The following is a 20190-nucleotide window of genomic DNA, read 5'->3' as shown; positions in this document are numbered from 1 at the left end:
CCTCAACTTTGTGTGTCTTTCTGTATAGGCTATGAGGAGATGGTTTGCACTTAGGTTATATATAAAGAATGCAACCAATATACGAAACAATATACTTAATTCTGTCATTTCCAGTCCAAAGTGATGTAAGGTTATCATGATGCAAGATGATCAGATTTTTAAAATTTGAAATTAGGAAATATAAATGGCAAATTCCAAGCACTACACAAGATGTCTATCTATGTCGTACCTGCATAAAATTGTAGCGTTCTCTCCCAATTGATTCATTTTCAGCAACAGCAAAGTAAGCCAAAAGGGGGTAGTGGCCAACATAAGATGCGTAGCTATCACGTTGGATGTTAACTGCCCACTCACTGCAGTTACAAGAGATCAATAAACCTAAAAATGTTCTTAAACAATGGAAACTAGGAAGAAACATATTAGCAAACACCGGCAACTTACAATCTACTCATATCAGCATGCCCAGTCCCAACATATTTAGCTTGAAGATGCTCGAGTTGGGAGTTAATATTAAACCTGTCACTGGCCTGGGCAAATATGAATAGTTTCAATAAGAACCAAAATGGAAACGATTCAATTTGAAGATATAATATAAAAAAGAAAGCATGAGTGTGACCGTTATCCTCTAGAATAATTAAAATAATAATAAATTACAACACTGCATGTCGAAGGTGGATGATTTGAAAGGATGCTCTAGTAATTATGTTGACAAATCATTACAAGTATTGCTGAATGGGGAAAAGGATGCTGAGATAGTGAGTTGGCGACCACAAACTGAATATGGTTAGTAAACTCATGCGTGGGTAACCCTGAGTAACAGTTAAACTTAATGTAAACAATGATGCAAGCCTAAGATGCTGAAGAAGGGAGCTCGCTTCTCCTCCAACTGTTCACATGCCCTCATCCTCCATCATACATGTCTTCATTAATATAACTACATGAAACTTGTTTCTTTCTTAAACCACACTATCTCCATTAGGATAATCCTGCAACATTTTCTAATCAATTAATCACATCAACAGGTTTAGACTCTTAATAAATAATTTCAGAAGTACTCTTTTGCATCAACCAAAATGATTTTCGAAATGATAGTTCCTTTTCTTGGCTCAGTTACTCCCTCAATGAGTTGAAATCTTCATTATAGGGATTTGTTGTCAAGTAATAGTTTGTAGAACTATTATACATAATAGAACAACCTTTGTCCCAATATTTTGTATCAAAACTATAGTTTTTCCTCATAGAAACTAATTAAAAGCCTTGTTAGGTAAGCTACAACGATAATTCCTTTTCATTACCTGACTATGATCATTGTGGTCCATCAATATTCCTTTGACACTCCATTATCTACTCCCAACTGGTGTATTTATCCACCTCGACCATATTCATACCAATGCAATCGAATTTACCTTATTTTGTAATCATGCTAAACTCAAGAAAAGCTTTCACTAATATCTAACGGACACATTTATTCCTTATCTTTCTCTCTACGCTCTCAATTTATCCATCAACCTTCTCATGTCAACTACACTTATTTTATAGAAGTGTTTGGTTCTAATTGCCAAACATAGTGAACAATAAAGTTTTGTTTGTCATATAAGCACCTTATACTTTCTTTTTCAACTTTAATGCTATTCGATGATCACATATTATTCCAAAAACAATCTACATTTTGTTTGTCCTAGTTCTAAGTAAAACATCCTCTTCACTTTCCCTCATGATTACTCCTAACCATTACTTGGTTATATACTAATCTCCGATAGATTTACAACTTTGAATAAATCTTTTAGTCTTTCAAAAAACACAAAAGTGTCTCTCCATTAACAAATCTTACGAATAAGATTGTCATACCCTACTCCTCAAGTCTCCAAATATTTTGACACCTAAGAGAAATATTACTACATCCTACAACTTTTCAATTTTCATCTTTACAAAGTATATTTTTATTCTGTTATAAATAGGACTCATGCTATACATGAGGTTAGGGCATTAAATTCGGGCGCGGGTGCCCAAAAAATTTGGGCGCCCGCGCCCAAATTTTTTGCCCGAAATTGTTTTTAGCGACGGCATTTCCGTCGCTAAAAATTCTTTAGTGACGGAATTTCCGTCGCTAAAAATAATTTAGCGACGAAAAAAAATTTTGTCGGGAAATATTTTAGCGACGAAAAATTGAGGTTAGGGCATTAAATTCGGGCGCGGGTGCCCAAAAAATTTGGGCGCCCGCGCCCAAATTTTTTGCCCGAAATTGTTTTTAGCGACGGCATTTCCGTCGCTAAAAATTCTTTAGTGACGGAATTTCCGTCGCTAAAAATAATTTAGCGACGAAAAAAAATTTTGTCGGGAAATATTTTAGCGACGAAAAATTTCCATCGTTAAAATATAATAATCCGTCGCTATAACCCTTTTAGCGACGGATAAATAGCGACGGAAATTTCCGTCGCTATAAATCATCATATAGCGACGGAATTTTCCGTCGCTATTTTTCCGTAGGTACAAGCTGATTTTCTACTAGTGTAAGATGTTACCTCTTCTTTGTCTGCGACTTTTGTGCATCTTCACTCGACCAACTTACTAATCCACAATAATGAAAATTTATAGTTCATATTCTCCAGAGATCTACTTTCTTGATAGAATTAATATTTTGTTCCAAAAATTTTGCTCTTCAATTTTTTTAAACATTTTATCAATAGAAAGTTTCACGTCCTAACGGACCTAACCTCTATAGTTCCAAATAAGTCCTTTGTCTAGTGTTTGTTCTAGTGTACGCCCCTAATACTAATGGCCTAACCCATCAATTACTTCTTTTCAAATAATATTCCAAATAACCTGGTTTCATCTTATCTGAGCAACTTTAATATAATTCATCACTTATTGAAACATGCATTAGTTTTAAGGTCTTATGAAATGCAAGCAATGGAATGCAAACAATCAATTTCCATAAATTCAATTCTGCATCATTCTTAACTGAATGCAGCTAACCTCACTCCAAACACTTCAAAACTATATACTTACTTCGCTTTTCTACATAAAACTACCTACAAACTTATTCTTTTGGGAAAATACTGTCTAGCGACATGAAACATAGCAACTAAAACATTGATTATACCTTTAGCAAAACTAAAGTGTACTTTACACAATTAATCATACTATACTTACAATATTTGCCAAAAAAAATTATAAGCAATATAGCTAGTATATACTCACTAATGCTGCAGCGTGGCACAAAGTAAACGTCAAAGTGTTGAAAGAAATTTAATCAACAAAGTTAAATCAGGATTTGAATCACGGCTCAAAACTCTCCTTATACAACTTGAAATAAGCCTAATTCTATCTGTAGGTTTTTGTTGATCATCAACATAAAACCCTAGAAGCCCTTTTCACAGTAGACTACTTGCACAAAATCTCATCTTGATTCAACTCTATATTTCCTAGTTCGAATTTAAGAAATTACAAAGCTTTAGAAATTATAGCAACAAAAAAGATTTATCTCGTTGAAGCTAACATTAGGTCTTTATAGGCTTAAGATTTAATAAAATTGGGCAAAATTTGTGGTAAAAAAGAAGCTAAAAATCCAGAATTTTTTTTTGAGAAATAGGATTACTTGCATCATTCAAAGTTTGGAAAATAAAGAGATTGAGAAATGAATAGAGAGAGTGAGATGTTTCCCCCCTCCTTTCTACAATTTTCGCACGGAGCTTTAAATTGATCGACGGACTGAGGGGTTTATTATGTGGTTGTCCACTTCATCTTTATTGGGTCGGGTCTAAGTTTTGATCCGTATGGTTTGACTGATCGTATTTTGATATTAAGGGCTCATTTGAAATCAATTAAAAGAGGTTTTTTTTCGATGTTAGTCCCTTAAAATCTTTCATATAGTGAAATTAGTTTTAAGGTGCCGTTTGGCAAGGGTTAAAATAGAATGGTTAAGGAGAAGAACTAAATTAATCTTATGAGGGATTAAAAATGATCAAATTTTGTTAGATTTGATAGCTTAGATGAAGAATTAAATTTTTTTTTTATGATTGGCAACTAACAAAGGATTAAAATTATTAATTTATTAAAATATAAATTTTAATCTTATCAAAAAATATGAATAATTACTAATAACTATTGAAAAATATATATATTCTCGACTCTCCTTCCAACACGCAATTAGACAATAAATTAGCTATTCGGCATATTCATAATTTGTAAAGCTAAAATGTTTTGGTAAAATTTCAATACTTCCATTATAAACTTGTAATGCAAATTGTGCAATAACTATATTTGCCAGAGCCAAATGGAATCTTAATATTTAAATAGTGACACCATTAAAGAATCAGTATTTAAAAAAATAAAACACAGGACTTCGCTTAGCCAGTGTGGACAAAAGTGTTACGACATTGAAGTAGCTACTGCAAGCTTAGCGAATGTATATTGAAATATTCAAGCAGCCACTAAATATTAAATATTAGAATACACGGCTATGGAGAGCCATGGTGGGCTTATTTATTAAAATAAAGTTAGTTCCAACTTCTAGCTCCACCAGCGTAGAAATGTCAAACTTTCTGAAGTACATCATTTACCCTCGCGCCACCGAGAAGAGTTAACTTTACCCCGCTTAAAGTGGTGGAATTATTAACCCATCATTTTGACAGGTTAAATGTTCTTAACCCGTTAACTAGGGGTACTAAAACCTTCAATCAAAAATTATTATTTGGCAGGTTAGTGAAGGGTTAAACCCTTTTAACTCTTTACCAGATAAGGTCTTAAAATTACTACTATGTCCCCCAAGTCTTAAGCTATTATGAAGTTAGTATGGTAAATCACTGAAATTGCTACTAGATATTCTAATTCTTATGTTGCTTTGAAATTAGTCTCTCGAGTAAGGGGCTGTTTTGGATTAAATCCCTAATTATTAGAAAATTTAATTTCTAGAGGAAAAAAAATCAATTTTGTGTTTTCTGCGAGATTCTATGCTTGGTTTGTGAGTAAAAAAATAGAAAACTAAATTTATAAAAAATAGTTTGGATGGTTCCAAAAAGCCACCTCACTCGCTCTCAATTTTTTCATCTTATTTATTTGTTTTCCAGTTCCTTTCCAAGCAAATTAGTCAGAAATGAGTTTTTTATTTTCGTGATATGGGTTGATGTTTTAAGTAGTCGCTTTTTGAAAAAAAAACTTGAAAGAAACACAGGAATATGAACAAAATTATAAGAAGAGCTGAGGTGTAGGATTGAGGAAATATGATGCGGACCGATTGAACCGACCGAACTATCTTATTTATTATGGTTTGATTTGATTTTTATATCGCTTTCAATTCAGGTCGGATGCAGAGTTTATGAGTCAATTAGGATCGAACCGACCGCCTCACTTTAATGTCCACCTGTGACATCTCTTTTCAACTCTTGTAGCCGACTATGAATGCACCCACCTGTAAAGCCCACAACAACACTCCTTACCAATTCACCATGGGCCCCGTTATTGCATCCATTTAATATCCTAAAGTTATGCTTTTTTCCAGCTAAATGTATGTTGTCCTGCTTTTAAGGGCTGTTTGGTTGCCAATTTTTTGAAGGAAAGCAAGTGAAAGTGTTAGATTGTGTCAACTTTCAATTGAATTCCCCATTTTATTTTGTTTGGTACACAAACAAAGATGGTGACATGGCAAGTAAAATGGTGAAGTGTCAAGGAAAGCAAAATCCCCTCAAAATGGAGAGATTTTAACGAAAAGCTGAAACAATGTCAGTAACAAAGAATAAAAAAGTTAAAAAAAAAAACTTGCTAATCCCAGGCTCTAGCTACCTCTCCCTTGCAAAAAGAAAAAATAAAGCCAAAAAATAAAATCCATCTTCAACCTTTAATCCAAAAATCCATGAGCAAGATTCACACTCCGATGAGCTTCACCGCTGGTCCCTCCACCTACATATCCTCTCCTCTCTGACGCTCCCAGCAAGAAGAAGACCACCACATCACCCAAATTGATGGAACTCCCCAAGAAATCGGCCTCAATAGGGAAAAAAAGAAAATAAAAAGAGAGTATGTATCCTAGTGGCCGGTGAATGATTTTAGTTACTACGTGAGGCAATGATAACGATGAGGTCGAGATGCCGGTGAATGATTTTGGTTCGGATATGGCGACGATGGCCATGAATTTCATGGGTTGTAGTCATCTAAACAAGAAACTATAATGAGCATATTTCACTCTCCAAAAGAAGCAATTCTTGTTTGGTTCTAGTTATAGCCTAATGATTCAAGCATTTCATATATTTTTATTTATTTATGTATTCATTTTTTTTTAGTGAAGTAGGAAGGTGTTCAGAAGACTGTTGTCCGGACGGTTGTATGAAATGTGCAGTAAGAATTTATGCTATATGGGTTTAATTGTATGGTTGTGGATGAATTAATTTTGTGATACCTAGGTATGTATGAATATAGATGAGTTCAATTTTATAAGGCAATACATCAAGCTTTAGCAATATGATTTGGTGCGGTTTTTTTGTTAGTGTCCCATTTGATGAGTTCAAGTTAATGATAGCTTCTTTAGTTTGTTTATTTTTGGATTTAATAACTTCTTAATAGAATATAATAATCATAACAATTTATTGTTAGATTTTTTATTTTTATAGAGGTAACCTTAGTATAATCTATTTGAGGGGGCTCCACATAACTACCACTTTCTAAAAGTTTATTATATAAACCAAACAACAACTTTGTTTTCATTTGATGATTCTGAGAGGATCCAAACCAAACAAAAAAAATGTGAAAGTGAAAGTGCTAAGGTGGATAACAACTTTCTAACTTGTGTCATAAATACACAAGTGGATAACAACTTTCTAACTAGTGTCATAAATACACAAGTTTACAAATAACAAACAAACGGGCCCTTACTCAATTAAATAAAGGCTGAAAGACACATTTTATTTTTGTACTAGGGCTTAATTCTCAAATTGGTCCTTTCACTTTATTTTTTCTAAACTTAATTCAATACTTTTTTGTTAAATATAAATGCAGTCCTATTTTAACTTTTCTTTGAAGAATCCATTAAATATAAATTAAAACGATAATTATACCCTAAACCCATGTTTACTGAAAGTTAAAGACTATTGTTGAAAGCACTTATGTTTTAGATGCATTAAGTATTGGATGATTATAATTAAGCAGAACTGATACCTAAGGTGTATTATAATCAAATGGTATAATTTAATTCAGATGAACAACACTAGTGTACGAAAGTTGTTAAGTCCGAGCTTTGATGTTTTCGACGAGTGAAAAACTAACATCTTGAAATTCTTTGAAAATTCAATAAGAAAGATCTTTGCGCAAAGGATTCCTGACTTTGAATCAGAGCTCCAAAATTCTTTTAATGGCTTACCATCTGATTATAAACAAGTTATTACATACACATTATATTAGTTCTATTTCAAAGGATTGATGCCAGGTGTAATAGAGAAGATTAGTTTTTAGAGTATTATTGTCCTTTTAATTTATACTAGTATTCAACCCGTGCTAAGCACGGCATCCTTTAAATTTTTTTTTGTCCGCAATTTTTTGTCATCTAATATTTTTGTTATGTCACATATATTTAACATAATTTTGGACATTATATTACAGATAGGTATATGTGGACATTATAACCTAATTAAGCTTATCTCATATGGACAAAGTAAAAAGATTCATAAATAATGATCAAGTGATATCATGTTGATGCTTTAATATATGGCTTCCCCAGATGATCGCAACCAGAGACGCAATCTTCGAAGAAAACTACAGCTAGCGAACAACAACAGATTCCAACCAGAGAAATAACTTTAAAAGAACATCATAGCCACACAACATAAAATAGCCATTAGTCTCAGCTTCATCAATAAATGAACTTCATCGCTAGCTTCATCAATAAATGATATTCAGTGCCATCTTTAAATTGTTGCCACTTAATCATATGCTAAAAAAACAATTATGGATGCTGCCACTCAAATTAATGAACATCATGGCTCCCATGTAAGTAATATGATAGCAACTTCTTTAGAGAAGTGACAACACTACTCAAAATTTTTCTACGCCCTATGACTCAACAACAAAGATGTAGAAACTGGACACTACCCTTCGACAATTTTGTTACAGCACTTACAAGTATAAGTAGGTATCGGATGACAGCTTATAGCCAGAAATCGCAGCTCAAAAAACAAAACTCATAATTGAGTAAGAAAATCAACAATTACATGAGCAGCAACAATCATCATAGTATGGAATAATTGTATTAGTACAAATAATTGTACTGGCATAGATATGCATAATGGCATGAAATAAATATATTAGCATTTTATATTTCTATTAAATCCTCAAACAAAATATGCATAATGGCATGAAATAAATATATTAGCATTTTATATTTCTATTAAATCCTCAAACAAATATGTTTAAATTTTATTGCCTAACACAATTTATGATTTATTGAAAAATAATTCACCTATGACAAATTATAGGAAGCAATTTATGATTTATTGAAAAATAATTCACCTATGACAAATTATAGGAAGCGAAGAATTATAAACAAACGTAAAGTAGGACAGACATGATTAGATCCATCTAAAAAGAACTCAATCTTTAAAACACTTGAAAATTACCAAAAAAAATCAAAGAGCAATCGATTAAAGAAATAAAAGATATAGTTAGAAAAAGAAAATCTTAAGCTTTAAAACACTTGAAAATTACCTGGAACAATTGAAATAGTCAGAAACACTTGAAATAGTCCGAAAAAGAAATAAAAGATATAGTCAGAAAAAGAAAATCTTAAGCTTTAAAACACTTGAAAATTACCTGGAACAATTGAAATAGTCAGAAACACTTGAAATAGTCCGAAAAAGAAATAAAAGAAATAGTCAGAAAAAGAAAAAGGAAAAAGTCACTTGTGATGAAGAGTCTAAACATGATTGATACTAACCTGTTGAAGAAATATCTTGAACTATCTTCAGGCAGAAGAGGATTTATGAAGTGTAACCAGGATTTATTGTAACCTGTTGAAGAAAAATCTTGAACTTTGAGCATGCAGAAGATGATTGATGAAGAGTGTAATCAGGATGTGTGTGGATCTGCTTAAAACGATTGTTGGGAAGTTGATGCAATTGCAAAAAGGGTCTTAAGGTGATCAACGTGTCTGAAGATAAGCATCGTCTCCAATTCCTTTAGTAAAGCTGTGACATCAGTTCATCATTTAATCTGGCATTTAACCTGTCAATTGTGATATATGCTGTTATTTCTGCTCCTGTAAACATGTATAAATTATTGAATAAAACAACAAATGTTTTACATATACAGATAAAAAATAAGTAATCTATTGCAATTACATTTAACAAAAGTTAACCAGGAAGATTTCAATTTAACACAGATGGACAAAGAATAGCCACTACATATAATCCAGTATTTATTTACATGAAAATGAAAATGGATTGGAATTTATATATATACTTTATATCTGCTCAATCACTCAAATGAAATTGAAATTGAATTCAATGTGCTAATGTTTGGATGACAATTTTGGGAGGACTATGAAAGTAATAGTTCAGAACTCAATGAAATCTTGAACTATCAGGCGGAATAGAAACTTGAATATGAGCTCAAACATGTAATCTAATTACTGATGGCTAATTTCAAATTTAAGCAAGAACCTGTATAAATTAATGACATTAAATCTTTTAAATTGTTGAGTTACAAAAGTGTAAAAAAAGCTAAAGCTCAGATAAAGTACAGAATGTCATAATCTTTTTTTATTCATCTAAACATATCAACGAAATTCATAACTATATAATGAGTTTGTTTATAATTCAATTCAACACAGATGGGCAAAGAAAAGCCAGTGCATATAATCTAGTATTTATTGACTTGAAAATTTAACAGGAATTCAATCTGCATGTTGTCCATGTTGGATATGGATGTGCATGTTCCGCATGTTCAGGAAACATTTACTGGAGATGAGCTTTGATGAGTTAATAAAATTCATGGATTCAGGTTTAAAAAAAGCTAGAACATAGCTTGTTTAAGGTGGTTAAACTCTTCAGTTTGCAATAATGATGCAAAAAGAATTACCAGATTTTCTTTGTATATAAAAGAAATTTGCGAAAGAGAAACTTTGGCGGATCAAACATTAACTCCTAGTTTCATCAGTAATAGCGATGTAGCTTATCAAAATATTTGGCCATTCTTGAGATCGTAGGTAACCCTACATTTTCCTCGCTGCAGTTTCCAATTTGCATATATCTACTTCGTTTTATTGCAGATGAACCAATCACAGAGTAGGGAATTGAAGCGTGTACATAATGATATATGCTAATAAACAGGTGGGATAAAATCCATCTTACTTTCATCAGTTCATAATGATATATAGCAAAGCATCCATATAACTGTATTTAGGCACGTTAGGGATCAAAGAGCAGATTTAAAAAATTATTGCTGGCGGTTCATATTTTTATCCACAGAAACTGGTTTTATGAAGGTAGAACTACGTTAGATATGTTCAAGAATTATTGTATTTACAAAGCAATTTCTACATCTAAGCAATGCAGCAGGTGACTGGAATAGATTCCTTGATATAGAAAATTTTGGATAAGCAGGACAATTGTTCCTTAATGGCAGCAACAAATAAAATGAGAGCAGCAATCTCGAGACAACATTAAATTTTAATATATACTTACAATGATGGACTCCTTACGGACTGAGATATTGATCAGTACTTTAAAATCACGTTGTTGCACTGTAGAATAGATTCATATGAAAACAATTAGTTCTATTCAACTCAGATTATGCCATTTTCTATAAGGTACAATTGAATATAATCACGTGGTAAGAGCAAGAATTATATGTACTGGCATTAATAAATATAATTTTGTAACTCAATTGTATGTACTTACATTAAAAGATTTTTTCCTTCATAGATATTGAGCAGTACTTGAAGATGAGCTCAAACATATAATCTATTTACTGAGGTCTAAATTCAAGTCTAAGCAAGAACCTGTATAAATTAATGACAGTAAATCTTTTAAATTGTTGAGTTACAAAATTGTAAAAATAGCTAAAGCTCAGATATAGTACATAATGTCATAATCTGAGTTTTATTCATCTATGACATGTCGACGAAATTCACTATAATCTGAGTTTTATTCACCTATGACATGTCGACGAAATTCATAACTGTATAATGAGTTTGTTTATAAATCAATTATAAACAGTTGGAAAAAGAAAAACCAATACATATAATCCAATATTTATTGACATGAAAATTGAAATGGAAGTCAGTCTGAATGCTCTGCCTGTTGGATATTGCTGTGCATGTTGTTCATGTAAGAGAAAAATTTCCTGGAGATGAGCTTGGATGAGTAAATAAAATTCATGGATTCAGGTTTAAAAAAGCAACTCAATAACTTGATTTCGGTTCCTAAACTCTTCACTTTTCAATACAGATGCATAAAAAGAATAACCAGGTAAATTTAAAAAAAAATGAATTGCAGATGTAATTTTTTTGTACAAACCATACTCAAGTTAGTTTGCTTTACATGTCATAGGCATTAAAAATTTTAAATAGGAAAATCAAATATATAAATTTGAAGGGAGCTTATAGTATTATACTTGAATGATTTAAATCTTAAGTTATACTGTATGATGAGCACAAGGTGAAATAATTTTCACAGCATGTTTTATCAGGTAGAAGCTGAAATTTATGAATATTTCACAGCATCAATTTTAACAAAATCATTGACGAAATCTTTAGCTATCATGCGGAAGAATAAATTGCAGAAGAAATCGATAAGATATTATTAATAGGTCTTTAATATCTAGGATAATAAAGAAAATTATTACCTGAAGAAGAACTCTCGCTGAGACCATACGGAAGATGAACTCTGAAGCGGTGGAAGAAGCGGTGGAACGTGGCCCACTTTAGCATAGAAATTTAGCAACATGTCATCAGATTTCAAAACGTGGCTAATTTGAACGAAGTTAAAAAAAAATAGCGGTATCGGTTTTGAAGGAAAAGCGGCAGCGGTAAAATGAGGTGGTTTGAAGCGTTATCGGTGTATAATAATTGGACCAAAATGAACGGTTGTGTTTAAGCGGTTGGATGAGTTTTTGTTTTTTATTTTTTTATATGAAAATACGTGGAAAAAAAAATTATAGGAAAATACGTGGAAAATCAAAAAAATTACTGTTCATCCATAGGTTTTCCTTTAGTTATAAAGGAAAGTAGATTTAAAGGATTTTAACCAAATGTTAAAAAAAGACCAAGTCTGTATCTAATTGGAGGTATCGGGACTAAGTTGAGAAAAAAATAAGGTACAAGGACTAATTTGAAAATGAAGCCCTAGTATCAAGACTAAATTTATTTTTTTACCCTTGAATAAAAAATTGAGAGTAAAGAGTGGTCACCTTCATCTCTTCAAGTACCAAAACCAAAGACATTGCTTCTATCTCATGTCCTCCATAAATTTCACTTTCTTCAATTTCTCTTGTATATAATTTCTCTATTTATATTTGCCAAACTAGACAGTCACCAGTTTTATTAGGTTGCTGCTAATCGCTTGCATGGTGGTTTACAGGTTGAGCTTATAAGCACCAAGAGAACTGACTACACCGAATTGAAATAAGTCGGTTTGGTTTGGTTTGATTCTCAAATGATTCAGTTTGACTGAATCGACCGTTTGTAGGTGTCTTCTCTCAAAATTGGTTTTGGGTATTTCTTTCCTTTTTCTTTTTTTTTTACCGAAGCAAACAACTGCTAATAATAGATTTGCAATTTAAAAATGTTAGTTTGAATCAACTTTATGAGAAGTGGGGGGACTTAATAAAAATCTTGATAATTTCACTCATTACTATTACTACTCGTGGCATGACTAATTACCAATAACTTAAGGATTAAGATGCCTAATAGCAATTTTAATGATCTGAGAGGCTAATTTCAAAATGATTTAAGTACTAAAAGATATCTAATAGAAATTTCAAATATTTGAGGTATTAATTCAAAATATGGCAGATTTAATTTAAGTGACTGATATTGAGAAAAGGCTAAATATCATAAAACCCCCCTTAACTTTAGATGATTATCAGAAAATCCTCCTTAACTTTAAAAATATTAGAAAACCCCTTAATTTTAGCGGTTATCGAAAAACTCCACTTAACTTTAAGATTTTGTTAGAACCCCCTAGAAATCCCCCCTAAATTAGGGAGGTTTTTTAATAAAATCTCAAACTTAAATGGGGGTTTCCTTGTAAAATCAGAGGGAAATACCACGGCAGCCTCCTCGTCTCTTGTCTATTCAACCGTCGTCCCAAACTTAACAAAACTCAGGACGCTAGATATCCATCAAAATTCCTAGATTACCCCCCATCCGATTAATTGCAGTGAGAGAGAGTTTAAGAGAAAGGTGACGCCTTTATTATCATCAGTTCTCAACTGATCTGTTCCTCTTTGGGCGATTTTGGGGTCGTCAAGGTATTACATTGCCCCTGCGATTTCGTTTTCTTACTTTTTGCTAAATATGTCCCCTCTTTTGAAATCTTAACGCCTTCTCCCAACGTTATGTACTCCTGCTAATTTTTGAGAAAGTCTTTTTTTTTTCTTTTTTTTTCTGCAGTCTGTCGGGCGATCGGTATGTTTTGTAATTTTGGTTTAATTTTTTTTTTTTTTGGGTTGTGTTCTCTTTTTCAATATCTTGAAGGCTTCAGATTAGATCTTGGGTTCAGTTGGTGTTTGAAGGGCATCTTTTGATCCCATGGGTGTGTACTGGGAATATTCATCAAATCTGATGGAATATTCCATCTGCAAAAAAAAGTGTATATTTATAATGGATAGGCTTCATCAATATTGTCTGTCCATTATCTAGACTGTCGTTGTTTTGAATAGGAGAGCAGAATCGGTGTTGATCTGTACATGATATTTAAGCCCACACACAGAAATACTATGAAGCGGCAGCACAAGATCTACTACCCAATCCGCCCAAATGTTACGAACAAAGCTTTTCTTTTTAAACCTCAGCCCTTATTTTGTTTATTGGTGAGGGTTTTTATTCTTACGGCTAACATAATTTAGAATGTATCTAGTTGACAAGCAACCTATGTGGCGTGCAACCGACCAGCCGATGTTCTTATGAGGCATTTTATGTGTAGTACTCATTGTCTAGCAGTAGGCTTTTACAGGGTTCTAACACAATGAAACTCGAACACCTCACGTGCTTGTAAAGAAAAGAAAAACTTGTCTAACTGCATCAGTTTCCCATATCACTTGGCATTATGTCTTGGTAGGACGTTTTCTTCCCGGTGTGACTGCAAGAAAAAATTCAGGGGATTTCACCCACCTGTCTGCTAGTTCTTGTATAAGGTTCTTGTCCGTGGATTATGATCATTTGGTGTTTGGAGTGAACCAAAATTTGTGTGTCCACTTTGCTTCTTTGTAGCATTTTCAGTGATATACATGACTACGATATGAAACTTAATTTGAGTTGCTTGCCCATTTCATTGTTAATGAGATGGGCGGTTAGTTTGTTGACTGCTGATGTTATATGTTGCTTGCATTTATATTCTATCAATACTTTCAAACAAATGCAAAGGTTATTAAATCACTGCATATGATGGTGAATTTTTTTTTTCTTGAATGCACAATGTGCTGTTGTTTTTCCCATGATTTGTTCTTGTTTAGATGGTTTTGCATTGGAATTTTCTAAAATTTTTAATTCATTTTTTATCTAGCACATCTTTCTATGGCGTTATCAACGGAACAGAGTATCACAGTGGACTCTGAAAGGGATATATTTAGTATCTCAGGACCGAGATATCTGACTTCTGTTGATTGGTAAGTTGTCCACAGGTATTTTGCTTTATTAACAGTGCTGTACTTCAAAAATCAAATAATGTGTTTTGTGCGTGATCTGTTTTGTTCTTATTCTTTCATCTTTTAACTGCTTTTCTGTACCTTTCTAATTAAGGCTAGATGAAATTCACTTGTCAATTTAGTTGTTTGTGATGAGTTATAGCGGCATCTCTACCTTATGAATAAGTATACATACCTTGAAGAGTACATATAAGAGAAACATGCAATGTTCATGTTAACGGTTTTACTGTCCGTCGAGCTGATAATTTCTAAAGTCGATAGGCAGAGTGAAGTTCTCGAATGTAAAGAATTTAGAATTAGTAAAATAAAATGGTGAAGATAAATAAGAATTAAGGACATTGATGGTCAAGAAACACCAAGGAGAAACACGAGATAACTTAGGATCAACCTTTTGTATGAAGGACATTGATAATGACGTGTGACCATGAATATATATATATATATATATATATATATATATATGTATATATATAAGATTTTCTACTGGACAATAAGTTGAACAATCCTTTATGGTAGAATGTTGGGCAATTAAAAAACACATGCGAGAATGAATATAGTAGATACGAGAAGATCTTGTAGATATGCGCTAAGGATAGAATAATAAATGAGCGCATCTTACGAGGTTAGAGGTTGCTCCTATTGAGGATGAAGTGAGAGAGAATAGCAATAGAAAATGGACTAACTACAGTCAGATTTAACCAGAGTCTCATATTAAATAATATTTGAGGTGTCAGAAATATGAAGATTTGGGGGGCTACTTAATAATTAAGCAAGAATTTAGGGTCTAATACGGAAAAATCCCTAAAAGCTAAAACAAGCAAATATAACGGGTAGTTTATGTTTTCCAAAATATGTTCGTTGTAAAATTGATTCGCATATGCTTGGTAGTTAGCAATACTCATCATATATTTTTCATCAACTTCGATAGTTTTGTGATTTTGTATTTTCTATCTCATAGGAAACTCCCACACCATCGAAGAGCCGTTGCTGCTTGTTTGGTTCAGGCTGCATATATTTTAGATTGCGACCGACAAGAAAACCGTCAGGGCTCTAATGCTCTTGCACCAGCTTGGTGGCAGTTCTGCCATTTCGATCTTATCCGAACACTTGTAGATGATGCTGATTTCTCCATCTTTGGTGCCATTTTTGAGTTGAAACCCCCATTCTTTATCCAAAATGCTCCAAGATTTGTGATAGCCTTTCGTGGGACCCTCACTAGGAGAGACTCAGTTGCTCGTGATCTCACTTTGGACTTCCACCTTATTCAAAATTCACTGCATCGATCATCTCGCTCTGAGATTGCAATACAAGCTGTAAGAAATATTGTCTCTGCTTCTGGAGGTTCAAATATTTGGCTTGCTGGCCATTCTCTTGGCTCAGCAACGGCAACATTTTGTGGAAAGAACATGGCCAAAAGTGGTGTTTTGCTTGAGGCTTTTCTATTCAATCCCCCATTTTTTTCAGCTCCAATTGAGAGGATCAATAACCAGAAGGTGAAACATGGGCTTAGGATTGCTGGCAGTGTGATCACAGCAGGACTCAGTATTGCACGCAAACTTAAGCAGGAGAGACCTATTATTGAGGATTCTTTCGCTGTGATATCATCTTGGGTCCCTTGCCTTTTTGTTAATCCAAATGATCACATTTGCTCGGAGTATATCGGATATTTTGAGCATAGGAAAAATATGGAAAATTTGGGAGTTGGGATAATTGAAAAGTTGGCGACACAGAATTCTCTAGGAGATGGGTTTTTGAGTGCAATTGGGAGGGGATCAGAGTCGGATCCGTTGCATCTCCTTCCATCTGCTATTTTGGCTATTAATTTGAGCCCTTGTCCGGATTTTAAAGCAGCTCATGGCCTTCACCAATGGTGGCAACCGGACTTGCACTTACAAACAAGACAATATATGTACAACTGATTCAAGTTCAAGAAGTTCTCTCCAATCTCAAAATACGGGATATCCTTGGTTATCCCCTACGCGCACCAAGATTTATGTCAGATGTCACTCTCTTTGTTCTAATTATATGATATATCTACAAAGGGCCCTCTATAGGATTTCGCTTCATTCGCATCTCTCTCAAGTGATTGTTTCTTTTACAGCGCTCTGCTAATGTTGCCAGTAGAAACTACAGTTGCTTTCATTCAAGTGTCTTATGGAGCAGGCAAATTGCATTAGTAGGTGCATAGACAATCCTTTGTCGAACTACTGTAAGGAATGTGAGACTGAGTGTCAATACAATTATTAGCTCGTTTAATTGCCATGATTGTCATATTATCAGACACAAGTAGCTGTTCTATCAGGTGAAATTATTTATTTATTGTTAAGTTGAGAGTTCTATTATTATTATTCGTGTTATGCTTATCATTTTAGCTGGGTGTTGTCTAATTGTAAACAGAGTTTGCTTTTGGTAGTGACATAAATTTTCAGTGCGATGAAAGTTGTAATGACTTGTGATTACCATGATCATCGATCCACTATTGAAATCTGTGCATACTGAAATGTGTCTGCAAAATCCCTAAACTTCTAAGGATATTTGAGTGGCTGTGTGTTTCGTAGGCTACTAGCTTGTAAGGTTGTTTTAATTGTACAATGACCAAAAAGGACATATTGTTATATGTCATATTGTGACAAATTAATTTTTTATTATATTAAGTAGATAATTACTATTAGGAAACTCATTAGTTAATTAACTAGGTATTTAATGAAAATCTAACTATTTCATATTAATTATTATTATTAATTAATAATATCAATTATTGAGATTAATTAATTAATTCCATATTAATCAAATATTGTTTTTGATAATCTCATAATTAGAAATATATTTAATTAAAATATTTCTATATATTACATTATTTATGTTAATTAATCGCTAATATGTAAATTAATTAATGAATTTTATATTAATAAAATAATAACCAATAATAAATTTATTTATTACTTAAATAATTAACTACTACTTATTATTCTATAATAATATAATATTTAATATTAAAATATATTTTTCATATAATATATATATCTTGTTATGTCCACATTATTTGTTGTTATTAATTACTAATATTGACAATAGTATTATTAATTAATAATATTAAGATTAATTAGTTAATTTTTTATTAATTAAATATTATTAGTAAATTAATAAATTAATATCTCATAATAAGAAATATATTTAATTAAAATAATTCTGTATATTACATTCTTTATGGTTAGTAATTACTATTATTGATATTAATTAATTAATTTCATACAAAAAATTAATAATTAATTAATTAATTAGTAATAACTACTCTATAATAATAAAATATATAACTACAGTGTAGTTTTTACATATTATATATATTTTCATATATCAATTACTCTATAATAATAAAATATTTAATTAAAATATAATTTTCTATATTATATATTTTTATATATCACATTATTTATTCTTATTAATTGCTAATATTGATACTATTTAATTAATTTCATATTGAGAGATTCGTTTTAGGATGATAAAGGGGTTTGGAGGGGTAATTTGGTCTTTTAGCGTGAAGAAGTAAAACTCCTTATTAAGTAGGAAAAAATAAGTTGGGGAATCGCAACTTATTTTTTCTCTACTTATAAGTTACAAATAACTTGTAAAGCTTCACCAAACATGTTATTGATACCTTATAAGTAAAAAAGCTATGTATAAGTCAAAATAAGTATGTTGCCAAACATGGTTTTACTTATTTTTTAACATTTTTATAAGGAATTCTAAGAATAAGCAATAAGTAACTTATAAGGATCCAAAATAAGTAGTTGTCTCCTCTAAGTTTGAGATCCAGGAGGCATGAGCTCATTTTCGAGTCATGAAATGTACAGGATACATGCAAAGTACACTGCTCAAGAGCTCATCGGGGATAAGTGCGAAGAATGCATGTCAAGAAACTATTAAAACATTTAGGGGTTGTTTGATTCGTGAATTATTTTTAATGCATGCTATGAATCTAGAGAAATCCATACTCAAAATCTTGTTTGTTTTTCGATGGATATTAAATTATATTTGTACAAGGGATACAATCCAATCAAATATTGTTTGGCTGCACATATATTATGTTGAGGATATGTGATTAAAATCACAAACTCGAGTGAAATCAGTATAATTTTAGGGGATCACATTTGATGCATATATCCTAAGTGTCAACCTCAATTTCGATGCATGAAAAGTAATAAACAAACAAAGTATTTGATAATAACTTAGGATTTTAAGATTGTGGGTCCTATTTTTTAATGTAAACCCCAAAAAATACATAGAAACAAACAGGCCCTTAATTCTCTAAAACTCTTCCTTAAGTTGCAAAATATAATGCCATGAACAATATGCAATAATGCACATTACCATAAAAGGTATGACCCTCGTTCAAAAAAAATTTATATTCTTGCTATCGCGCCTCGGGGCTACGAGCCTGTTAGCACAGTGTAAGCTACAAGACCATTGAATATAGCGCTTTGTTTAACTCAAACCATTGTCAAAATTGACTAGCCAATGGTATACTTGATTTCCAACAACTTCACTTATAAACTTTCAAAATTTCACCCACTCATCTATCTTGGGGTGTAACAATCACCCATCTTAATCATGTGGCGTCCTTATTGCGCCGTAACACCACCAGACGATGTGGATTCTAGAGATAGCTCCTATGGATTCTAGAGGTGGCTTCCACCGCACTCAAGCTGTGTAGCACTTTGTCCTAAATAGTACTTAATTCCACACTTCGATCTGACGACTACTCTGATACCATTTGTAACGCCCCAGGCATTCAAGCCCATCGGCACAGTGTAAGCCATGGGACCAGTGAGTCTCGTGCATTGTTTAACTTTAACCACCGGTAAAATTGACTAGCGGATGCTATACTTGTTGCGCGCAGCGGAAATTTCGGCAGCACTTCGGCAGCACAACAAGATAGTCAGGTCGCAATAAGAATTCTTGTTTCTCAAAGGGAACAAGAATCTGAAGCCTAATATCTCATCAAAGTGAGATATTAGCTCTTACTCTCGTCAGCTCTAGGACTGCGCGTCGAGGGAACCTAAAAACTATTACAAATCACACAAATAGCAGTACAGCCAATTTTACGTGGTTCGGCAAATTGCCTACGTCCACGGGGCAAGGAGGAGGAGATCTACTAATAGAGGGAGAGAATACAACTAGGGTTTACAATTACTCTCAAACTAAACCCTCAAACAAACTCTCAAATCCCTTACAAAATCTCTCTCAAAAGATGCACAAAAGAGACTGCACCAAAAAAAATTCCTGCTAAAAATACCCAAAGCCGAACAAACAATTCCCCTGCACAACGCCAAGAGAAACCAA

The 20190-nt window shown here is 32.6% G+C and overlaps 1 protein-coding gene and 1 long non-coding RNA gene across 2 annotated transcripts; one reads left to right on the top strand and one right to left on the bottom strand.

Moving 5' to 3' along the window:
- Positions 230-721, bottom strand: LOC109846468. Its single transcript, XR_002248527.1, has 2 exons — positions 442-721; positions 230-353 (listed from the first exon to the last, which is right to left on the bottom strand). It is a non-coding gene; the product is annotated as an uncharacterized LOC109846468 (long non-coding RNA).
- On the top strand, positions 13258-17216 carry LOC109845216 (GDSL esterase/lipase At4g10955-like). Its single transcript, XM_020414440.1, has 3 exons — positions 13258-13455; positions 14709-14811; positions 15809-17216. The coding sequence occupies exons 2-3, from the start codon at positions 14720-14722 to the stop codon at positions 16767-16769; spliced, it is 1053 nt and encodes a 350-aa protein (XP_020270029.1). The 5' UTR covers positions 13258-13455; positions 14709-14719; the 3' UTR covers positions 16770-17216.

The sequence above is a fragment of the Asparagus officinalis genome, chromosome 6, assembly GCF_001876935.1.
Source record: "Asparagus officinalis chromosome 6, Aspof.V1, whole genome shotgun sequence".
Lineage (NCBI taxonomy): Eukaryota > Viridiplantae > Streptophyta > Magnoliopsida > Asparagales > Asparagaceae > Asparagus > Asparagus officinalis.
The sequence above is the reverse complement of the archived record's forward strand: the minus strand, read 5'-3'. Positions and strand labels throughout refer to the sequence as shown.

Coding starts and splice junctions, on each gene's coding strand:
- LOC109845216 (XM_020414440.1), top strand. CDS start 14,720: ATGGCGTTATCAACGGAACAGAGTATCACAGTGGACTCTGAAAGGGAT. Junction 14,812..15,808: donor TATCTGACTTCTGTTGATTG/GTAAGTTGTCCA, acceptor TCTATCTCATAG/GAAACTCCCACACCATCGAA.